The sequence below is a fragment of the Terrapene carolina genome, unplaced genomic scaffold, assembly GCF_002925995.2.
Source record: "Terrapene carolina triunguis isolate 2854851 unplaced genomic scaffold, T_m_triunguis-2.0 Scaffold613, whole genome shotgun sequence".
In the NCBI taxonomy this organism is placed as follows: domain Eukaryota; kingdom Metazoa; phylum Chordata; order Testudines; family Emydidae; genus Terrapene; species Terrapene triunguis.
In genome coordinates, this window is record NW_020664964.1 from 196,044 (window position 1) to 218,032 (window position 21,989).

At 43.7% G+C, this 21,989-nt stretch overlaps 1 protein-coding gene across 1 annotated transcript in view; it reads left to right on the plus strand.

Moving 5' to 3' along the window:
• The first annotated feature begins 762 nt into the window (after positions 1-762).
• The window catches only part of AHRR (aryl-hydrocarbon receptor repressor), a 111,906-nt gene continuing 90,679 nt past the window's right edge, over positions 763-21,989 (plus strand). The window contains exons 1-2 of the mRNA XM_024201609.2: positions 763-824; positions 12,699-12,880. Of these exons, the coding sequence (XP_024057377.2) occupies positions 763-824; positions 12,699-12,880 (244 nt within the window). The remainder of the gene's footprint in view (positions 825-12,698; positions 12,881-21,989) is intronic.

The window sequence follows — 21,989 nt, forward strand, 5'->3', positions numbered from 1 at the left end:
AAGCCCACCAGGCCTGAACTCAGATCAGGGCCCCATTATGCTAATCACTGTACAAACACTGAGACATAACTCCTGCTCCAAAGAGCTTGCAGTCTAAATAGAAAAGACAGAACAAGCATCGAAGTAACTTGCCTACAGTCACAAAGCTGGGGATTGAATCTATCTCTGGCGAATGCTCTAGGCACTGGACCCAATGACCTTTCTAAGAGTGTAGAAGATGTTAAATGTGAGGACCTGGACAAATTCCAGTTTCAGTAATTGCATCCTGCTTAGCACAATTTCAGTAAAGGAAGAAATTATTCCTGTATATTTCAAGAGTTGTGGGATCCTTCCTCATGGAAGATGATATATAATATTATTTATTATTATTGACCCTAAATATATATTGGCCAGGAAATTAGAATATATATTGGCCAAGAGATTTTTTTTTAAAGGAAGAAAGAAGTCTATTTCAGGCTCTCTAATAAGCAAGATGTATTTTATACCCATTTTATACCATTTTTTGATGGTTTAATGAAACATGAAAATTAAATATAAACATCAATATTCTAATAATATTAAACTAAGAAACAGGATGAAGCCTGACACTTCTTTCTTAACTAATGTCACGGTGCCTTTTAGCTTTACATAATGCCATGGTTTAAGGAACGAGCACTGGCTTTAATTGAATTTCCTGGGTTTTGTCATTTTGTGAAGTGGTATGAAACACTGAAAACTCTGAAAATGAACCACCTATTGCTTTTCTGTTTCAGTGCCAGGACAATGATTCCACCAGGGGAATGTCTGTATGCTGGGAGGAAAAGGAGGAAACCTGTTCAGAAACAGTTAAGTATCATATTCAACTATGCCTCCCTCTGCGTGGATATGGTACCAGGGAGATAAGCTGCAGGGAGTCCCTTCCTTCCACAGTGCACCCACACAGGAGAGGCTTAATCTGTCTCCCCACAGTGGGAAGTACAAGCTTGACAGGATGGCTAGTATATCTGTTAGTGCTGACTGGCCCCAGAAAGAGTGCTTCTGGGCACAGCATGGGGGAGGCCCTGACCCTTCCCCTTGCCCGTAAACCCCACCTAGGCTGGCTGTGTGGGGGGAATGCCTTTGCATGTTTTAAAGCTGTAACAAGAACTGCTCTCTACCACGTTCTCCCCAGTGCTAAGGAGGCGTTATGCCTTTCAAAGGACTCAGTGTCTCCTGACACCAGTGCCCTGGCAATGGCCTTCCTATCCTTTCCCTAACATGGCTCAGCCTTGTATGCGGCATAACTGAACCAAAAATGTATTGAGTATGAGTTTGAAAATTGAACATATTATGGGTTAATTTAACTAAATGAAACAATTAACTGGTGAGTGGCACTTTTTGAATAAAGAATAAATAATTTTTCAGATAATTATTTTATTAGATCATTTTAATTATAAGGAGACTTGAATCTAAGTTTTGTGCAAGGAGTGCAGGAACAAAAGCACTGTGAAGTAACAGGATGGCTTGAAATGCAAGGAAGGAAAGGTCATTATCATTCAAATATGAAATGGTTTCCAGATGCCCCAAACCACTCAGTGAAATAAATGTTTTTATTATAATGATCCCTGCATCTTTTGTGTTGTACCATGTAATTGTAAAACCAACTATATTTTTGGTATTTTTCAGAGTTATAAATACAAACTAGCATTGATGGGCATGGTACTACAATTAAGGATCATTAAAATGAAACTCCCTCTTTCCAGTTGCTCATAACATCTTAAAGCTAGACCATTTGGGCTAACATTTTATGTTTGGTCTAAAGGGGAGTATTTTTGAAGGTTTGAGCAACATCTATTGAGCTGTTTTGGAGTTAGGTGAACAACTTGTTTCCACTTAGAAAAATCTTGCAAATGCAAATACATTGTGGTGGATAAGAAAATGCACAAAAATAATGGACTAAGAAGTTATGGATCCTACAATCACTGTAACTTGGCTCTCAGACATATAATATTTTGTTCTACTGTGTATGTAAGCTTTAAGTTTGGCCCTCATCCTATAAACATGAACTCAATGTGTCCACTTACGTACATGAAGTTAAGTATGTGCATGATTGTTTGCATGGTCTGGGCCTTAGTGTTCAAGGATGCAGAATTACAGTTGCTGTGGAAACTTGTAACTTTGAATTTTGTGGTTCCATGGCTTCCCTAGAGATTTATGTGCTATCCAAAGGTACAGCTGTATGACTTACTTGGTTTCTCTAGAAGTGGATGTTCAGATAAGCAAGATAGCTAAGAATACCACTCTGCTAACAGAGGGAGTAGATGTTCTCAGGAATCTTGGGTGAAATCCTGGCTCCAAGTATCAGTGGCAAATCTCCCATTGACTTCAATGGGGACAGAATTTTCCCCCTTGCAGGGTGGAAAGTGATTCTGCCTTGAAAATACATTTGCTATAGGATTTCAGTCCAGATACCTGCGCATGCGTTTTAGGCAGCCAGGGCAGCTGTAAGACGGATTCAGAAACTTGACTCTGGATAAAATATGGTGCGGGGAGGGATAGCTCAGTGGTTGCACATTGGCCAGCTAAACCTAGCATTGTGAGTTCAATCCTTGAGGGAGCCACTTAGGGATCTGGGGCAAAAAATCAGTACTTGGTCCTGCTAGTGAAGGTAGGGGGCTGGACTCAATGACCTTTCAGGGTCCCTTCCAGCTCTATGAGATAGATATATCTCCATATTTAAAAAAAAAAAAGTGTACACCTGCCCTACTGTAGGCAGCCCTCACTTTCCTGTGTGATGTTATTTATGATTTAATCAGGATCATTTTTCAGTCTATGGCAGTGTCTGTCTCTTCCTCAAAGCTTGTCTGTCTGTGGGCCTGGTCGCTGGTGTGTGAAGCCCTTCATGTGTTCTCTGCTATTCAGGAACATACTCTGATCTTAAAGACCTTGAATGAAAATGCTTTACTGGCACTTCTGGTGCCCAGAGCCTCTTTCAGGATCTGCGTCTTTCATTTCTTTCACACAGACAGAACGCATTGGCACTCCAGGACTCTGAGGCAGGAGAACAGGCAGTCCTTGTTCTGCCATGGGTTTTTCACATTCCCTTGGTTTTCTGTGTGAGGAATCTGGGTCTGCAGCAGAGCCAATCTTCAGGCAACCTAATAAGCATGGCTGGCCTGTAATAGGTTGTCTGACTGGTTGCAGCCCCATACTGGTTGGAAGAGTCAGCAGACCAGCTCGTAAGCCCAGCAGTAGCTTGTTGTTTAGTGGCTGCTCAAAGCATTTGTGCTTGACTGTGATAGCTCCAGCCTTGCCTCACTGCAGGTAACCCAGTTCTGACACTCAGCTCTGGTTCCTGACCTCTGACCCTTGGCTCTGGCTTTAGACTCTGGTTCTGAAAGTGGGCTCTGACTGCAGCAGTGATCCATGGCTCTAATTCTTTGCTTCTGACTCCTGTTCTACCCACTAGAGATTGCTCCTGCCCTGACACTAGGCATGACCACCCACATCCCAGTCACATGACACTGCTCTCCGGGGTGGAAGAAGTCATGGCTATGGGGCTAGAGGAGGCTCTGGTGATAGGGTTTACTCCATCTGAAGTGGCATGGGCCTACAACAGGAAGCTAAAAGTCCTTCCAAATAAATAAATTAACAACAACAACAAAAAAGAGAGAGAGGTATGGGACCACACAACGTAGGATTATGGGGTCTTGGTGAGAATTTTCCTTAGTTACTCAGCTGAGTTTTAAAATGCCCAGGCAAGGTTTATTTCTTCTTTTACTCATTTCCAAAGACCTGCTCAAACTCTAGGTAATCTAGGAGATTCAATGTCACATGGGGAGAGCAGAACAATAACTTAGTTCCTGCTAGAGAGGCACGATGGAACAGGTACTCATTATATATACTAATTTCTAAGACTTCTTGCAGTTGTTGGCCCACACTGGACCTCAAACAAGTTGGTTTCTTCCTTCCTTCCTGTGCCCAGGATCCCTCCTGGGGGTGAGGAGGGGAGTATGGAGTTCTCCTGGATGCATATCTGCACAACCCCATCAATATGGCTCACATTCACCAAGATGATGATAGTGGTAGCTGCTGCTTTCAGGCTGAAAGGTCTGACTGAGGTGCTCGCTTCTGCCACAAAGTCATACACAGCTCAGTAGCTCAGGATTGCCAGACCCTAGAGGATACATTGTCACTGCCAAAAAAAGCTGTATTCTTAATTTGGGTTACCTTCCTTGCATTAGCTAACTTGGATTAAAACAGCAGTGAAGACATGGCATCTCATCTTTTAACTCGGGTTATCAGCTCAAATTAAAGCCCATAGTGAGCCTGGGGTGGAATTTGACCTGCTAACTTGAGTTAAAAGCTGAGTTGCTTTGTCTTGACTGCTATTTTAACAGGAGTTAGTTAGCTTTAGTTAAGAATACACCATTCATTTGCAGTGAAGACATGCCCAACATGTTCCAGTCATTCTCTCACCCCACTAACCTCCTTTAATCACCAGCATGCCCCTAAACCAGGAGCTGCAAGGGAATCAGTACAGAGCCATGTGCACTGGGAAAATTCCTCTAGCTACTATTCTGCACCACTTACAGCCTCTGAATGCTGCTGAATTGGCAGAAAGGGGCTGTAGCAGAGGCCAGATCTGGCTTTCTGTGGGGTTTTTTAAGCCGGTGTTCGAAAAATTTACCTCTCACATATTAGCCTGAGGAATAAGCCTATTAGTTAGGGCAAAAAGTATCTGTACTACCACACCATACCAAAGCCACTCTCCCAGGTATTTAAAGGGATAAAGCAATTGTGTACTGCTTACAGTGCATTATATTTAACTGCAATGTTGTTAACCTTCTTTCCATGTAATATATTTTGAATATTGTTTATTAGACTTTCTTTCCTCTCTGGCCTCACTTCATGGTTTCTTTTGTTTCATTTTTATAATAGAACATGATCTTGACCTATGTTGTTTTCAGTATGTTTTTTTCTCTCTCCCTTCCACTTGTTCCCCCATCATATGTTCAAATTAGGTATGGCAGTTGGGCTTGCAGCAACTTGCCAATGCAGGTCTCCGTGCTAAAACGGTTTGAGGTAGAGCTGGTCAGAAAATGGGGAAGAGAAGGGTGGGTGTTTCAATGGAAAATATCAGAGGAAACAGTTTTGTTTCATTTTTTATCAACACTTTCCACAGAATTTTTTGACATTTTGTTGAAAATGGAAGAAATTTTCAGTTGCTGAAAACCAAAAATGTATTTGGTTTGGGGGGGGTTTCAGTTTTCTGATGAAAAATGGAAAATATTCAAGGAAAACAGATGCTGTCTATGAAAATGTTTGTTTAGTGGAAACCCCAATTTTCCATTTGAGGACAAAAAACGGATGACAAATGTTGACCTGCCCCTGTTCTGTGTATTCTCTCTCCTGAATTGATTTCCCTCAGGGATTCACCTGATTTTTCATTAGGGGTAAGAACATCCCACTCTGCTAGGCTGGGTAGGAGTCTGGAATCTTTGAGAGGTTTCACAGCATCATTCTCTGGGAAGGCGAGAAGAGACAGATAGGGATAGGGGTTGCCCCCTTACAGAATGAGTAGGATTTTGGTCCCCCCACAAAAGAAACCAGTGGATCCCAGGGGATCTATAGAAGCTGGCTGTATGGAAGCCCTGTCTCTCTGCCTCCTGTCAGCTGATGATCCTAGAACTACCTCTTAAATCGGGGTACCACAGAATGGTTAATAGGTTAATGTGGCCTCCTATTGCATTAAATTAAGCAGAAACTTATCATGGGTTTGGTTGGGGGGCAATTGGCAGCAGGTGTAGACAGCCCTCATGGGGAGGTTTGGAAGGGTCATGAGGTGCTGGAGGAACATGCTGAAGACCTGCACAATCTGGGGTCTGCTATGTTTCAGTCCCCTTCTCCCACTGAGGTAATGGAGACCATCTGTCCCTACATTTGCTGGGCCCAGCTCTTCTATATCTGGTTCAGTTCTCCCTGCATATGTGCAAATCAGTCACAAACCCCAGCTGCTCTCCTGTTCCAGACAAACCCTGTTAAGGGTGGTCTACACTAAAGAAGTTTGGCATTTACAGCGCCAGTTCAAGCACCAGGAACCAGGTCTGGTCAAAAGTTTCCCATCAAAATGTTTTTTTAGCCAGAAAACTGGATTTTGAAATAAAGGAATTTTTGTTGCACAGTGCCTGCTTTCTGTGGGAAATTCTAACTTTTCATTGAAAAATCAAAAACTTTTCAGCCCCAAGCCCAAAAGCTTAGGGCCAACATGCAAAAACTTTTATTTGGAAATGCCATTGTGATGCTTCATGGGAGTTGTTCAAATGCCTCATACCCCTGTTCTCCTCTATGGGCCTGGCACCCCAGCCTTGAACACTTGTAAAACACTTTGTGACCCAACTCAAAAGTTCTTATAACATTTTACTGTCATTTAAAGTAACATCACAATTGTCCTAGCTTGGCACAAAACTTACAGCTGCTCCAGCCCACATCAGTTCAGTCAGAATCATTTCAGTGCTAATATACACATAAACCTCAAAAAGGGCAGCTGCTCTGGGTTTGTTAGTTTTCATTTATAAGGCCCTTTGTGGCTTAGCCCTGCCCTTCTTAGCATAATTTCTTATATGGTATCAAGCAGTTGACCCTCACCTCTGCTCTGCCACTGATGCCATTTTGGCCCTTAATCCATTTTCCCTCAAACACCTTTGAGCTTTGTGCTATGCCACCCCTTACATTTGGGAAGGGTTGCTACTAAAAATCTGCAAAGCCACTATATTATCCTCTTTGAAATTCACCTCTGCCATGATGCCATGATACCTAAGTAATGCCTAGTCATGGCTAGGCAGCTGCAAGTGCTGTTTAGTATGCTAACCATAATTGTCTAATAACTATTACTCTGTGCTATATTCCTCAGATTGTTGTATCTCTTGTCTTCCCCATTTTTTAAAGACAGTACACCATATTAAAAGATTAGAGTGTTTTATTTAGCTCTTTAACTCTTTTTATAGCCTAGCACATTTTTTAAAATGTATTCACAAACTTTTTAAAATATCAACTCATCTCCACCTAATGAAAAACAGACTACAGAGGGAAGGGAGTTGTGCCTGGAATTGTGGGATAGATATCGCACTCCACAGGCATAGCAACAGTTGGAGGAACTGACTTGTGTAGATACACTGCAGTGCAGGAGAGGATTTACCATGAAACAAACTGTGCCGTGGCACAGGGCCCCCAATGACAGGGGGGCCCCAAAATGCAGGACAAATATCTGCCAACCTGCCCCCGAGTCCCGGCCGGCAGCGCAGCAGGGCTCAGGCAGGCAGGGGAGGCGGCTCCGCAGAGACGTGCCAGCAGCAGGGCTAAGGCAGCTCCCAGAAGTAGCCGGCATGTCCCTGCAGCCCCGGGGAGGGAGGGCTGGGGTGCCTCTGCGTGCTGCCCCCTCCCTGAGCACCGACTCTCCAGCTACCATTGGCCGGGAACTGCAGCCAATAGGAGCTGCAGGGGCAGTGCCTGCAGGCAGCAGCACGCGGAGACACCTTGCTCCCCTCCCTCCCCCCGTCCAGGAGCCGCTGCCGGAGGGGTGTGTGTGCCAGTCACTTTGAGAGCCGCGCTGCCCGAAGTAAGCTCTGCCCCCCTGGGCCCTTCCCGCACCCCAACCCCCTGCCCCAACCCAGAGCCTGCACCCTGCACCCAAACTTCCTTCCAGAGCCCACCCCCCGTACCCTCCCCTGCACCCCAATCCCCTGCCCCAATCAAGGTACCTCATTTTATTTTCATTTACTTCCCATTACTTATAATATAGGAGGAGGATGAAGAAAAAAAGAATGAAAAAACATGGGAAGATAAGAGAGAATGTTCTTTTTCTTGACTGGATCCTGAGGGGGGGGGGGCAAAACTGAAGCTGCGCACAGGGCCCCACTAACTCTAAATCCGCCACTGCTGCAATGGATTACACTAATTACAATGGGTAGCATGGATGCACTGAACCATTTGAGGAACAAATGGCTCCATTATTTGCTTACTGCTTAACTCTGAAATAAGTGCAGACTTCTAGTGCACCAGTTCCCAAAATTGGGGTCCACAGAAAACTGGCTCATTACATGGTGTTGGGTCCTCTTTTTTCCCTCCAGCAGCATCTACAGGTGTCCAGGACTTCTATTGCAAAGAAGAACCTGGAGGCTTTTATAAGCAGCCAGAAAGAAGGCGGTGTCAGCATAGCTGCCTTTATTAGAAGCTGCTACTACATAAGAAGTAGAGAGTAAAGAGGTAGGATAGTGAATGAGAAATTTGGTGATCTCTGAGGCAATCTCACAATTGTAATGTGGTCCATGCAATGGAGGAGTTTGCGAATCTCGTTCTAGTGCAGACCAACCCTTAAAATGTGCAGGAACCAGCACCTTGTCATCCACTTGCTGCTCAAAATATGGTATAGAATCTATACCATAGAATCCAGAACCTATCTGTTTGCTGTCTTCTGTTTATGGGTAGATAAGCTATATAGTTCATAGCACTCAGAACCTAATCTCCACTTAGATAAAACTCCCATTCATTTGGATTCACTCCCTTGCTACCTCACTTCTTTTGATTCTCAGCAAGAGGCCATGAGGGGCTCTCTCTTGCTTTCATTTTGTACCTTTTCACTGGAACATCTAGAAATCACTTGGCTTCTTCCCTCACGTAGTTTTACTTATCACACTCATCACAATCCAAAAACACAATCACCCAGTGCTTAATTTCTAATGACAGAGGTGCTGGGGCCAGTGGTGGATTAGCCACTGGGCCGACGGGGCTCATGCCCAGGGGCCCCGGCTAACTGGTGGGCACCTGAAGGGGCCCAGAAAAAATCCACCACCAGGCGGTGGAAGCCCGGAGCCCCGTCCGCCTGGCAGGCGGAGCAGGGGAAGTCCCCACACCCCAATCCCATTCTGCAGCAGCAACGCCAGGCAGGTGGGCAGGGCGAGGGAAGCCCCTCCCAGTGCCCCCAACCCCACTCACTGGCAGAAGCCGTGGGATGGGGGAAGCCCCCCCCAATGGCCCCTACTCTGTCCCCATCCCTGTCTGAACCCGCAGAATGGGGGAAACCCCCCTGAACTCATGTCACCCGACCCCAACCTTGGCAGAAGTCGCCGGGTGGGGGAAGCCCCAGCACCCCCCCCCAACCCTGTCCCTGGCAGAAGCTGCAGGGCAGTAGGGGAAGCCCCCAGTGCCTGACTTCACTCTCTGGCAAAAGCACCGGGGGGGCAGGAGAAGCCCCAGCGCCCCAACCCTGGTCCCCCGCAGAAGAGCAGGGAGTGGCGGGGGAAGCCCCAACACCTGAACCCCTGCTGTGGCCCTGGGACTGGAGGAGCTCTCACTGCCTGCTGCAGTCCAGGGCCAAGGCCACAGTGTAGCCACAGTGTGTGTGTGCTAGGCAGAAAGTAGCAAATGGGTTGCAGAGCCGCAGTGGGGGGCAAAATGTGGGGACTCTGGTAGAAGTGGGGTGCCTCAGGGAAGGGGCAGAAAGGGGTGGAGCTGTGGGTAGGGCCGCAGGCAGAAGGGGTGGAATGGGGGAGGGACCACAGGTGGAAGGGATGGAGAGGGGCCCCCCACTTGCTCTGGCCCAGGGCCCCAGGAAACCTTAATCTGCCTCTGGCCTGGGCTCAAGCAATTTTTTAACTCTCATAACTGATGCAGCAAGCCCAGAGGTATTGGGGTTATGAACTGCAAAGCCTAGAGGTGCCGGGGCTCAGCCCTGGCAAGCCCTGGCGCAAATTAAGCACTACAATTACCTCAGTCCATACCTCTCTGTCACTCCAGACTAACAGAGCAGCTATGGTTTTAGAATAAGATCACATAATTTCTATTTCCAATGTGCTATTCTTGACCATTTTTTACCCACTGTGCTCCAGTCAAATCAAGCACCCTTTTACTGGGACTCATTTTATTTCTTCCTCGCTCCATTGCTGCCTTACTTCAGAGATCAAGATAGGGTAAGTGTCTACATTGTGGTCTTTGGTCTGTGATATAGGAATATTAGATGTAACATTTTGTAATTTTTTCACTGTTTCTCATTCCTTGGTGTCAGGGTGAGTATGACTAGCTCATAAGTTAATATTGCCCGGTATCTACATCCGCTGCTGAAAAAACATCTAACTCTGGGACATGAGACAGAATGTTCCTCCCTCTTCATTAATTGCCTAATTTGTTTGATATTGTCTCTCTCTCTTTAAATGTAGATATTTACTAAGCACCAGTCACAGCTGTACTACTGCAGGTGCTTGAAAGCAACTCCATTACCTGTTTCAGTTGCATTTATTTTTACCATTTCCTTTTTAACACCCACACCCCCAACACACATTAAAAAAACTGTGTTAAAAGAACATTATTAAAGATACAAAATCAACCATTCAAAAAATTAGGGAATATCAGATTTACAGCTGCCCATGCAACCTTAATTCAGCCCCTTTGTGTGTTCATTATGATAATCTTTAATTACTTGATCCCATACTGTTTTTTCCCATGGAACCCCTGACTTTTTCACTCTATAGGATGGATTTACAAGGGGGCAGAATTAAGAACTCTTGACTATGAAACCTAAATAATCTTCTTTTAACATAGTTGTTTGTGTGCAATTATTTATTCTTTTGAGAAAAGTATTATTTTCGTTGGGGTGGTTTTGACTGGGCAGTTTTTTATATATTTGGGTTTTAATTTTTGTTTGAACATTTTAATTATTGTAAAGTGCCTTGTGTAAAAAGCATATTGTGGGCCCTGCTAGAGAGCCTGTGTGCATCTGCAGCAGTGTATGGAGGCTGTAAAAGGCTAGAGAATTCCTCCAGGGAGACACTGTGTACTGCTGCAACATGCCCTGCAGTGTTCTCTGGCCAGCTATGAGCCCTGGCATAGGTACAGGTGGTCCTTCCATTCTGTCATGCTTTATTAAATATTACAGAGATTAAAATCTCCATGAAACTATCCTATGGATATTGCAATGTCCAAAGAAAGGAGAATTTATGTTCTGAGGAGATAAGTCTGATTGTAACCCCTGCCACCGCTGACGCAGATTGCAAAGGTGCGAGTGAATGTCATTTGTAGGTATCTGGAGAGTTCTTGCTCTTGGCAACAGAATGACTCCTCATGTTATTCCCTGGCCCTCCTGTGCTTGCCAGTACAGAGATCCTTTCCTTAACCATCCTCTGTCCTCAGGATCCCTAGATGTTCTAGTACTTCCATGCTTTGAAATGTTCCTGGGTACACCCACTAGATGAAGCAGAGTTTCCCTCTGCATCTCCCCGACCCCACCCCCCACCCCACTGTGCACTACATGGATGACAAAGTATTTTCTGACATGCAGTGGAAAGTGGGGATAGCACATCTTTTTCCCACCACTCCTGAGACAGGGTCGTGGGTGGAAGACCTTGCCTCTTCACCTGTTCCCCATTCTTGGGAGGGTGATGGGGAGGCCGCCTTTTCACCTCTTGATCCAGGAAAAAAATGCTTTAGAGCAAGGAGTAAGGAGGACCCAATCTTGCTCAAGGACAGCAACACATAAACAAGATGTGTGCATCACCAATGCTTTCCCCCTTCCCACTGCCAAACCCTACCCCTACAAACCCCAGCTGCCCTCTGTCTGACAGACCCCTGAAACACACCATTGGCAAGCCACTCAATCCTGGGAAGGCGTTTTACAATTGGTTGGATCATGGCATGTCACTGGAGGTAGTTCAGTTTTAAAAACAAACAAGAAACAGATAGTGGCCCAAATTCTGCACTCATATGTGGAAGTTCAATAGAATCTGCCTGTATATGTCCAAGAGCAGATTTTGGTCCACTTATTCAAAACAAATTAATGTGTAAAAATTGCAGCACTTTGTTTAGTTACTGAGACTGCCTTACACATTGGCAGAATTGTATCGGAAGCACTACACGTGTTTAAGGGGAATGTAACTTACACATCACCTCTAAATTTGGCCCTGTGATTAATCTAAGTTGGCATAACATACACAGTGAGGGGACTGGACTCAGTCCAGACTTCTTGGGTTTGCTTAGACTTGCCTCTGAATTTGGTCCTCAAACGCCCCCCGTTCACCTTCTTGATACCTGGCCTTTCAATCTGGCAAGGCAGGGTGTGCAGAGGTTGTATTATCTTTTAATGATAACATATTAATTGTAATATCTTTGCAGAAGTGAGAAGAGTTATGTTTGTAGCAAAGTGGGTTGTGCATGTTTACAGCCCTTATGTGCAGGGTATATGTGTGTACTTGGGGTCTGTATCCAAAAGAAGGAAAGCATTAAGGGGTAGGAAATCTTTAGTTTTTGTTAGGAAAATGAATGTGAGTGCATTAGGAAATGTCAAGAATGGTATCAGAATCTTAACTGAGAATTTAATTACTTTTTATGTGCTTTGTAATTGCAAAGATAATTGATCAATTCTATGTTTTATGCTGTAGGAGTACATATTACAATCCCTTTGTCGGCTGAGATCATTAGAGAAGGAAGTCTTACATTCTTATCTGTTGCTTCATTCCCCATTGATGACTGAATAATTTTATTAAACTAAAAACCTTTCTTCTCTATTACAGTAAACATGCTTTGTATAATGAAGAAGGAAAATGAAGAATGGTTAAATTTTAAATAACTTTATGGATTCATTTACCTAAAGATAATGTACATGTTTCTATGATTAACTAATAGCAAATAGTGTATCAATTTCCTTGTATGCAGGTGTAATGAATGATTAACAATACTTTTTCCCACCACAGAAGGCCTGCCATTGGGAATGAAAAGTCTAATCCTTCTAAGAGACATAGGGACCGTCTGAATGCTGAATTAGATCATCTGGCCAGCCTCCTGCCTTTCCCACCTGACATAATATCTAAGTTGGACAAACTTTCTGTCTTGCGCCTTACTGTCAGCTATCTCCGAGTCAAAAGCTTCTTTCAGGGTAAGTCTCTTAAATATATCAAACACTTCAGTGAGGTTAAAGTGATACTGTTAACTTAAACATATTTTTCCACTTGTTTGCTTTGTGCATAGGAAGGACACCACTTTGAGTATAATCAGTTTCCTCTGTTACAGGTTTTTCAAACAATGATGGGATAAAAACGTATTTTAGAAAATAGGAAAATGCAATTGTAAAACCACAAAAAATTGGCAGGGAGACTCAGGGGCACATGCAATATCTGAAACTACTTTCAACTCATTTTTTGAAATTGACTAGATTTCAAGGTGATAGTATCCTTTTAAGTATGTTGTACAAGTTAAGCAACAGCTATATGGTGACATTATCTGCATTTACTGTATGCCTATCAGGAAATAGACCTGGATGAGGGGCCAAAAGGATCACTTTCTTTCAGGAGAAGTGAAATCTGAAATCTCAAATGTTGACTAAAGCCATAATGGGCAGCACTTTGTTTTTATAGTTGTCTGGCACACCGTATAATCAAAGCCAAATGTGTACGTGTGGATGTCCATAATAAGAATTCTTCCAAATTTGCAGACAGTTCTAGTTTCTTCTGTTCATGAAGTGTTTGGGTATTTCACCATCAGAAAATATTACATACAGAAGTTGGAATATAACAATGTTGGCCTGCCAAGAAATGTTACTCTTAAAACCCAAGGAAATAAAGCATGTGCCTCTGTTGCCTGCTATTCATCAAATTATCTTCTACTGCTTATAGTAAGCCAATAATGCAGAAACTAAAAAGTGAACATCAGTGAGTACTGGAATAATCATTTTTAACTGAATCTTTGAGTTCCCCACTACATGCCAATAGACAATTTCACCCTCATTTCTTTCTATTCCTAGCTGTTTTTAATTTTATATCCTGGCAGATCTCTTTCTGGGAATCTAAGGTGCCTGAGAAATACCAAGTTAATACTTCTTCTATTGAAATCATGGCTGATTGTGTCAGGCAGCTTATGGTCATGAAAGATATAATGGCCCAGATCATCACTCCTAGAGTTTGCACATGAATCCCCCACTCCAACCGTGACATGTGAAAGGCAAGTCTTTGGCATCTTCTCTTAGGGTACGTCTACACTTACCTCCGGGTCTGACGGCATGTCTAGACGCGATAAATCGATCCCGGATCGATCCCGGAAGTGCTCGCCGTCAACGCTGGTACTCCAGCTCAGCGAGAGGAGTACGCGGCATCGACGAGGGAGCCTTCCTGCTGAGTCTGGACCCGCGGTAAGTTCGGACTAAGGTACTTCGAATTCAGCTACGTTATTAACGTAGCTGAATTTGCGTACCTTAGTCCGAAGTGGGGGGGTAGTGTGGACCAGGCCATAGCAGAGTCTCCTCTGTGGGATCATGGGGACATGGTGGAGACTGGGTGGGCCAGGAAAAGGAGCAGGTGGACTAAGTGTAGGGATAAGTGGATGCACACCTTTTCCCCCTCCCTCCCTGCAGAGAAACCTCAGAAGATATTATGGCACCAGGCCATCTTACATTTTCCACAGAGCCTCCTCCACAGGTGTTCCAGAACAGGAAGGTAGAGGTTCCAGAGCCAATCCAGCCATACGGGACCTCTGCATGGCTCTGCCAGGTTTGAGGGCAAGGCAAACCCCACACCTTCAATGGTATGATGCGGAGAGATCTCCAGGAGGGAATCCTTGTGCAGATTTGCTCTCCCACAACCCCTTCTGGCAGGTTTTCAGCACAAGGGGATGATCTGGGCCATTATTTTGTCCCTGGTGGTTGGAAAACCAGGAGAGATCATTTAGATAAAAGCAGTTTTGGAAATCAGGAAGGGAAATAGCACTCCTTAACAGGGTTTAATTGCTTTGTGTCTGCTTGTTGCCAGATCTGCAAAGTCAGGATTTCCCAGACCTGGGAGTTAATATCGATAGCACCACTATTATTCACCAGAGATCTCCTTTGAGACTCTATATTAAGTATTCTATGCATAAGCAGATGTTGACAAAACTCTTTTGGGAAGCTTTGGCTGGTATAAAGGGAAATTTATTAAATTCAATAGAGAGACTACTTTTTCAGGTCCTGTCTTCAACTGCAAATGCCTATTACCTAAGAAAACTTAGGCACATATCGAGTGAAGGGGAGAGAAGCAGTCTTTCAAGCAACCGGGTCCCTAACCAATTAGGACTTCATGGATTAGCACTAACACCTTGAATTCCATTTCCAAACATGTAGGAATCCAGTGCAGATCCCAAGGCTCTGGTCTAATGTGTTCGATGCATGAAACTCTGCTTAATAATTAGGCTGTAACATGCTATAAAACATCAGTTTCTGGGTGGTCTCAACTTGGTATCCCGTGCAGAATACATTACAGCAGACTAGTCATGAGGTGACAAAGGTTCAGATAACTGTGGTGAGGTCCGCATTGGAGAAATGATCTCACCCATCTCACCTTGCACAGCTGAAGGAAAGTGCCCTTGGCCATGGTGACAATGGGGTATCCAGGATCTAATAAAATTTGTAGGTTGTGCTCATCTGTTATAAATGGTGGCTGAACTCCCTCCATGTGGGGCACTGATAAAATCTGTGCCAGTTCCACCAGATGCTTACCTCAACCCTCCAATATTATCATGGTATTATCCAAATTAAGTTGCAATCCTCTTCCCTGCCCCAAGTTCAATATAGACACTATGTTATTTGTTCTTTTTTTTTCTAGTTGGGTTAGACATGATAGACCTGGATGTCACCTGCAAATTGCATACATGGCAGCCCATGGGGCAGAGGAAAAATTGCCCACAAATATTCTCTAGGTTCCTTCAGAAAGATCAGAATGGACCCATTCCAGCAGTTCCACTGACCCCTTTTAGGGATTGCAGGTGGGTTGACAAACCCTCATGATTAACTGTACCAAAGGCTGGTGACAGATCTAAAAGAATCATGAATGTCACTTTATCTTTGCCCACTGCTAGAACAGCTAATCCTAACGGAGCAGGGACTGCCTTTTTATTACATATTTGTACTGCACCTGGCACAATAGGCTATAATCCTGATGAGGGCCTCAAGGCAAAATCACAATACAAACAACAAAAATAACAATAATTTTCTATCCCATTCCCTAGCATATAACCTGATTGTCTGGGGTCAAGGAAATTTGAGGACTAAAACTTTCCCAAAAAATGAGACTATACTTAGCCAGACTGGCAGTTTGAAGAGCTGTTTGGTTTTCCTACTCAGTGGACTCAATAGCTGAGAACTACTAACATCTTGTCCTCCTTCCCCCATGTGGAAAATACTGACTGTCTTCACTAACACTGGATCCAGTACTTCTCTTGGTGCCTTCAGCAGCCAGGAAGGACAAGGATCCATCTCACAAGTTGGAGCTTGAAGCTGCTACAGCGTCTGCATAATCTCAGTGGACAATACGGATGGAAAATCAAGCAGAACAGTCTCATTGATTGTCCCATTGAGACACTGCTCTGTTTCATGGCAGTAGACAGCTCAGTCCACATCAGAGTGGTTTTCTCTGCAAAATAATGCAACCTTTCTGCCAGGTGGAGCCGGCAGCAATCAGGGCCAGGTTCAATATCTAGGGGTTCCTTTTCAACAATACAACACAGAACTGGCTTGAGCCCCCACCCAGTAACTGGGAAAATTACACACCATCCTTGGGCACCTCTGAGAGGCAAAACTTCCCCTCTCGCAAGCATAGAATCTGTGTGTAGAAAAGAAACTTTTAATGAAAGGAGAGAAGTCACCCGACATTAATTAGGGAAAATGCCGCAAGCAGGATTCATAAACATAAAACTGTGAGCAGGACACCCCCCCAGAGTGCGTGGGGCAGAGTCTTCTGCCTCATGTTCTTGAGTTCTACAACCAAAAGTTCCTTTACTGTGCCCCACTCTGCTTCCTCACTATGTCCTACTCACTGTGGTTGTCCTTGATCAGTGAGGACCCAGGTTTCAGAAGTGTATCTGTGGGAGTTCACCTCCCACCTGGGGAAGAAGACACCTGGCTCGCTCCATCATCTGAGCACTTGTTTTGACTGGCTGCCCTGCCGGCCACTGTTCCTCACCGCCTGGCCTCCCTGCCATCTGCTGTTCCTCGCTGCCTCCCACCAGCTGACTGTTTGCCATTTTCACCAGTCGCTCATGCTGGCCACCTGTCAGTCAACTGCTGCCACCTGCCTCTTTTCTGTGATCTCTGCATGTCAGTCTCTTAGTGATTTTAGCTCTCAGCAGGCTGGGCAGAAACACTTGCCACACCACAAGTGATTTCAGCTCTCAGTGAGTTAACATAACATAACTTAACATAACAAAAAGGTTCCTAATGAAGCCTATTTAGCTCTATCTTTGAACAGTGGGGAGGAACAGGCTAAACCATGCCAGGGACCCTTAGGGAGAGTCCACACCTCCTGGCTGAAACACCTGTCCCCACCCCTCTTACTTTCACAGGGGTCTGGCATTCGGGCCCCTGGCTTAATGAAGTCCTTTCATCTGAGGGTGACCCCCTCATTTGGGACAGGGTAAGTACAATTCTGCTCCCCTTCATTCGTACAATAAAGAAAACATTGATAACAGCATTTCACTACCCCTGTATTCAGTACTAAAATGATCTGTAACCCAACACCAGCCAAATTTGATCACTTTAAGGAACACTGCTCTATCTGCTGGATATCTAAGCAAAGTAGGTATGTTCATGTAAATATAGTTTGCTCCTGAAGTCTCTCCCCCTCCCAGCTAGCTGTCAGGGGAGAGTTTTTGCTTTCAATAACATGCAAATTCATCATACAGAGAAAAACTTGACTCTAGCTGAGTGGAGGCAGCTTGGATTCATGAAGCTTTCCACTACTCAGAATAGTTCTGCCTGTGCAAGACCTTGCAGGTGCTGTGGTGGAAGTGAAGAAACCTCTTTGCCTCTTGTAGAGTCATGGCATCTCTATGTTGCAGTTGGTCAAACTTGGCACAAAACTGATGCCACCAGGGCTCTTGTTATCTCCATTCTCATTTAGTCTGTGAACCATGGTGAGCTGTACAGGCAGAGCTGATGGAGAGAACATCTAGAGGGCACTGTGTAGCTAGTGAAGGGCAAATGATTACTATACAGTCCTGTCAACCTATTGATAGAGGGGTCAGTTGGATGAACATTTGCCCTCAAGGCTGCCTGGTAGGTTCATTGGTTTCATCAGTCTCAGAGGAATGGCTGTCAAAACAGGCCCTTTGCTCCATAAGGCTAGGAATCCTCCATCCTGAAAGTGAAGAAGACAGTGGTCAATCCATGACAGCCCTATTTCTTCAACCTCCTCTCTCAACTCAAACACCAGACCCCAGTAGTGCATGAAGTGAAAGCACAGAAACACATGTGGCTGTAGGAGGGAAGTGGGTGAGAGCTAGAGCAAGCAGCAGCTCCCGTTATGGCTGTCCACAGGATGAAATCTGCACCACTCCATTGAGAACAGTGGGGCATTAGGGGACCCTTCCATCCTCTGTTTCCACCATCAGCCCCCACCCCGCTCCAGCTTGCAGGCCACCTGTCAATTCTAATCGCTTGGCTCTGTCCCACTCCACATGTCAGCACAGAGCTCCCTGGAGCCCCTGCATTCATTCAGGAAGTGGTGGAAGGGCTGGAAAAGAAGAAATACAATCTGTAATTGAAACATTAAAGAGACAGTTATAAAAACAAACTCCAGAACTTTCTAGATTTAAAAAAATTAACCATTCTTTAAAGGTGAACTGCAAAGAGAAACACACGTACTTTTTTCTGCCCATTCTCATCCCTTTATTATATGTGATGAAGACCTAATAATTTTTTCCTAAAAGAAAAGGGTGTGTGTGTGTGTTTGTTTGTTTATTTATTTTTAATAAACAAGAAATGTCAGGCTCTGGAGGGGTGTGCCAAACTTCAGGGACATGGAATCTCATATCATGTTCCAGATTGAAACCAGAGGTGTAGCTGCTGCTGTTATTCCAAAGAACAATCTCCTCCTCCTCCTCCTCCTCCTCCTTCTCCTTCTCCTTCAGTTATTTGGCAGCTGGTCACCCATCACCCCTTTCAGTTTCCAGAGTGCCTCTTTCTTTCTCTTTCTCTTTCTCTTTCTGAACCCACGCTGGAGAACTTCTGTCCCCTTTCTACCTACCTACTGGCTTTACCTTCCTACCACTTGAACCCCCGTGGACTTTTCTGCTGTCTCAGCCACCCTTCTGCCTGAAACCATAAGGGGAACTGTGAATACCACCTGTGTGGCATCTCTTTCTCCCCAGGATCATGGGTGGCTAAAAGCAAAGGTGGTCTCCATTACATGCCTTTAAAACGTTCCTTGTCTCAAGGGACATCTCACATTCAAGGGACATCCAAAGTTACCTGCATTCCACATACATTCGGTATCCCCTCACTTTTATTATTAAAACTCATTTACACCAGAAATAAAGAATAATGGAATTGTGGTAACAGAAATAGTTCTTTGTCCAAAAGGAAGAAATTGCCATTACTTTAAACTTCCTGCATGAATAGTATTTGTGCCCCTCGTATGAGGTCTTTGACACACTTTGTGACCTATATTTGAGTCTGGCAGGTAAAGAGGTATTCTCAATTACCTGTTTGGGAGGAGACAGAGAGACTCAGAAGACCGGAGTGGAGGAAGGAGTGACCAGTTGCAGTATGGTTGATGAAGGCCTGAGATATTGATCTTTGGGTGAGAACAGTAGCTGCAGCTCAGGTCTAGCATTGTATTAGGTTCCAGTTCTTCCTAGTTTGTTGATTTCTGTGGAAATAAGTCAGAATTTGATTTTTTAAGTAAAAAATTTAGTTACAAAACCCCACCTCCCACCCCCAAATAAACAAAACAATAGCAAAAATTCACAACATTTAGACCCTCAGTTGACATAATAAAGGAACCCCAAAGGGCAGAAACATAATACTTGTTCTATTTTGTAGTTCTTTAAATTAAAGGCTGATACTAAATTGGGAGGTATTTCAAACACCATTGAGGACACAGGTAATGAAAATGGACTGAGACACAATGCAGAAGGACACAGTGATGCTAGAAATATAGCCTAATACAAATGAACCTGGAAAATCAACCTAGAAGTGCAAGCTAATTCATGTGGGAAAACTTAATCCAAAACAATGATGTTCAGTTGGGGGGAAGAACCTGGAAAGTAGGAATGAACAAAAAAGCCAAATGCAGTTTTTGGCCTGCATACAGAGCGGGATCATATCACAGAACAGGGAGGTGATAGTCCCTCTCTCTGTAAAATCAGTGTGACTACATCTGGAATATGGCATTCAGTTATGGACACCTCCATATCGGAAATACGTTAGTACATCTGGAGGGAATTGGAGTAAACGCACATAAATGACTATAGGACAGGTGGGAGGAAGAAAGAGTATAGTAATTAAATTTGTATAGCTTGGATACAACAATCGTGTGCTTGTATTTAAAGAAAGGATGTATTATAAAGAAGAGGAGGCATTGTTTAGGATACTTCAGTGGGGCACAAGTGAGGAGATATGGGATGAAGGTGAACAAAATAAAATTTAGGTTGAATATCAGCTGAATATCCCATTGTGAGTTCTGTTAGACTGAGCAATATTTTTACAATTGCAATAGGGTAGACCTGCAATGTTAAAACTAGACTGGAGAAAGCACTGTAATGTACTACATGCACATACCCTGTCTTCTGGAATTGAGCTGCCTTTTAGTTTAAAAAGAAATGATTTGTACATTTAAATTTATATACTGTAGCCAGAGTCCCTCAAAATATACTTTTTGTCAGTAATATCATAACAATTTATATATGGCACTGAAGGCTCAAGCTGTAACAATTTGCTAGCCTCTTCATGACATACCTTCAACAGCTACAGAAGCTGGTACTCAGACACGTTTAGTCACCACTAGGTGTCCTTTCAGTAACTGCGCCTAATATAAGATGGGGCCGTGTTCTGTTTATAAAGTTCAGTAGCCAATTAGAGTACATGGAGCAAGTTCACCATATTGATTTCAAGAAAGAAAATAATTTCACAGCTAATTAGAAATTAAGAGATTGAAAATACTCATCTAGTCCTTCACCAATGACCACTCTAAGTTAGTTACCTACAGCATATGAAGGTAAGTAACTTGGAGTAACTAACACTTCTGCTTTACGTTACATTATACAAGCAAAAGCTGTAGTTGCTATTCCAAACTGTAGATATCACTGTCATGACAGATTTTCCTGGTGTTCAATTTAACTTTTTCTTTGTTGAACTCGCCACACCATTCCTGTTCATATTTCCTTGGACTACAAAATAATTCCTCCATATCCATGGTGTTTACACTCTTCAAATATCTGTAAACAGTTGTCAACTTTCCTATTAATAGTTTTCCCCCCAAGCTATACATAGTTAGTAATTTCACTAATTCCTCATAAACATTCCTGTGTGGTTTGCAGCCATATCACTGCAATTTCACCAGATCTCTCATACAGAGCAACACGAGGCTGTCTCAGTGCTAGGTTGGAAGACACCAGGTTCTACAGGAAGTTGTTCTGGTGATTCAGCACCTTACCCCTCACTTCTGGATCAGTATCGAACCAATGCCTCAGTTTGGTGTTAGATGGCTCTGTGCTTCTGCTGTTGGTATCATCTTTCAGATGTTATTTACAGCCCTGGCCCTGATGACTTATGAGCACTGAAATACTTTTCATATGAGTTGCAACACCAATTCCTGGCCATATCACAACTTGGTTAATTGTATTTTGCCTCTCCAAATTTCTCTATCACTTCATTTAGATCAGGTATTCTTGACAACCTGTACCAAAAGCATATTGTAGTTTTGCTGTTGCCAGTATAATGATATTGTGTTCCATTTCAGAACTGGCTATGTTTTGTTGGTAGGTTAAATGATTCCCTTTATATATAGTTTGTAATTCTGTAAAGTAATCATACTACTCTGTATATAATAACCGTATTTTGCCCTTATATAGCACCTTTCATCTGGGTCTCTTAAGGCTTTCTACAAACACTAATTTTAGCCAGCCAATACTTCTGAGGAAGGTACTATAATTCCCATTTTACAGAAGAGAGATCAAGTGACACAGTGAACCAGTGGTTGATTCAAGAATAGAACCCACAACTGATTCTCAGTTCTCTGCTCTAA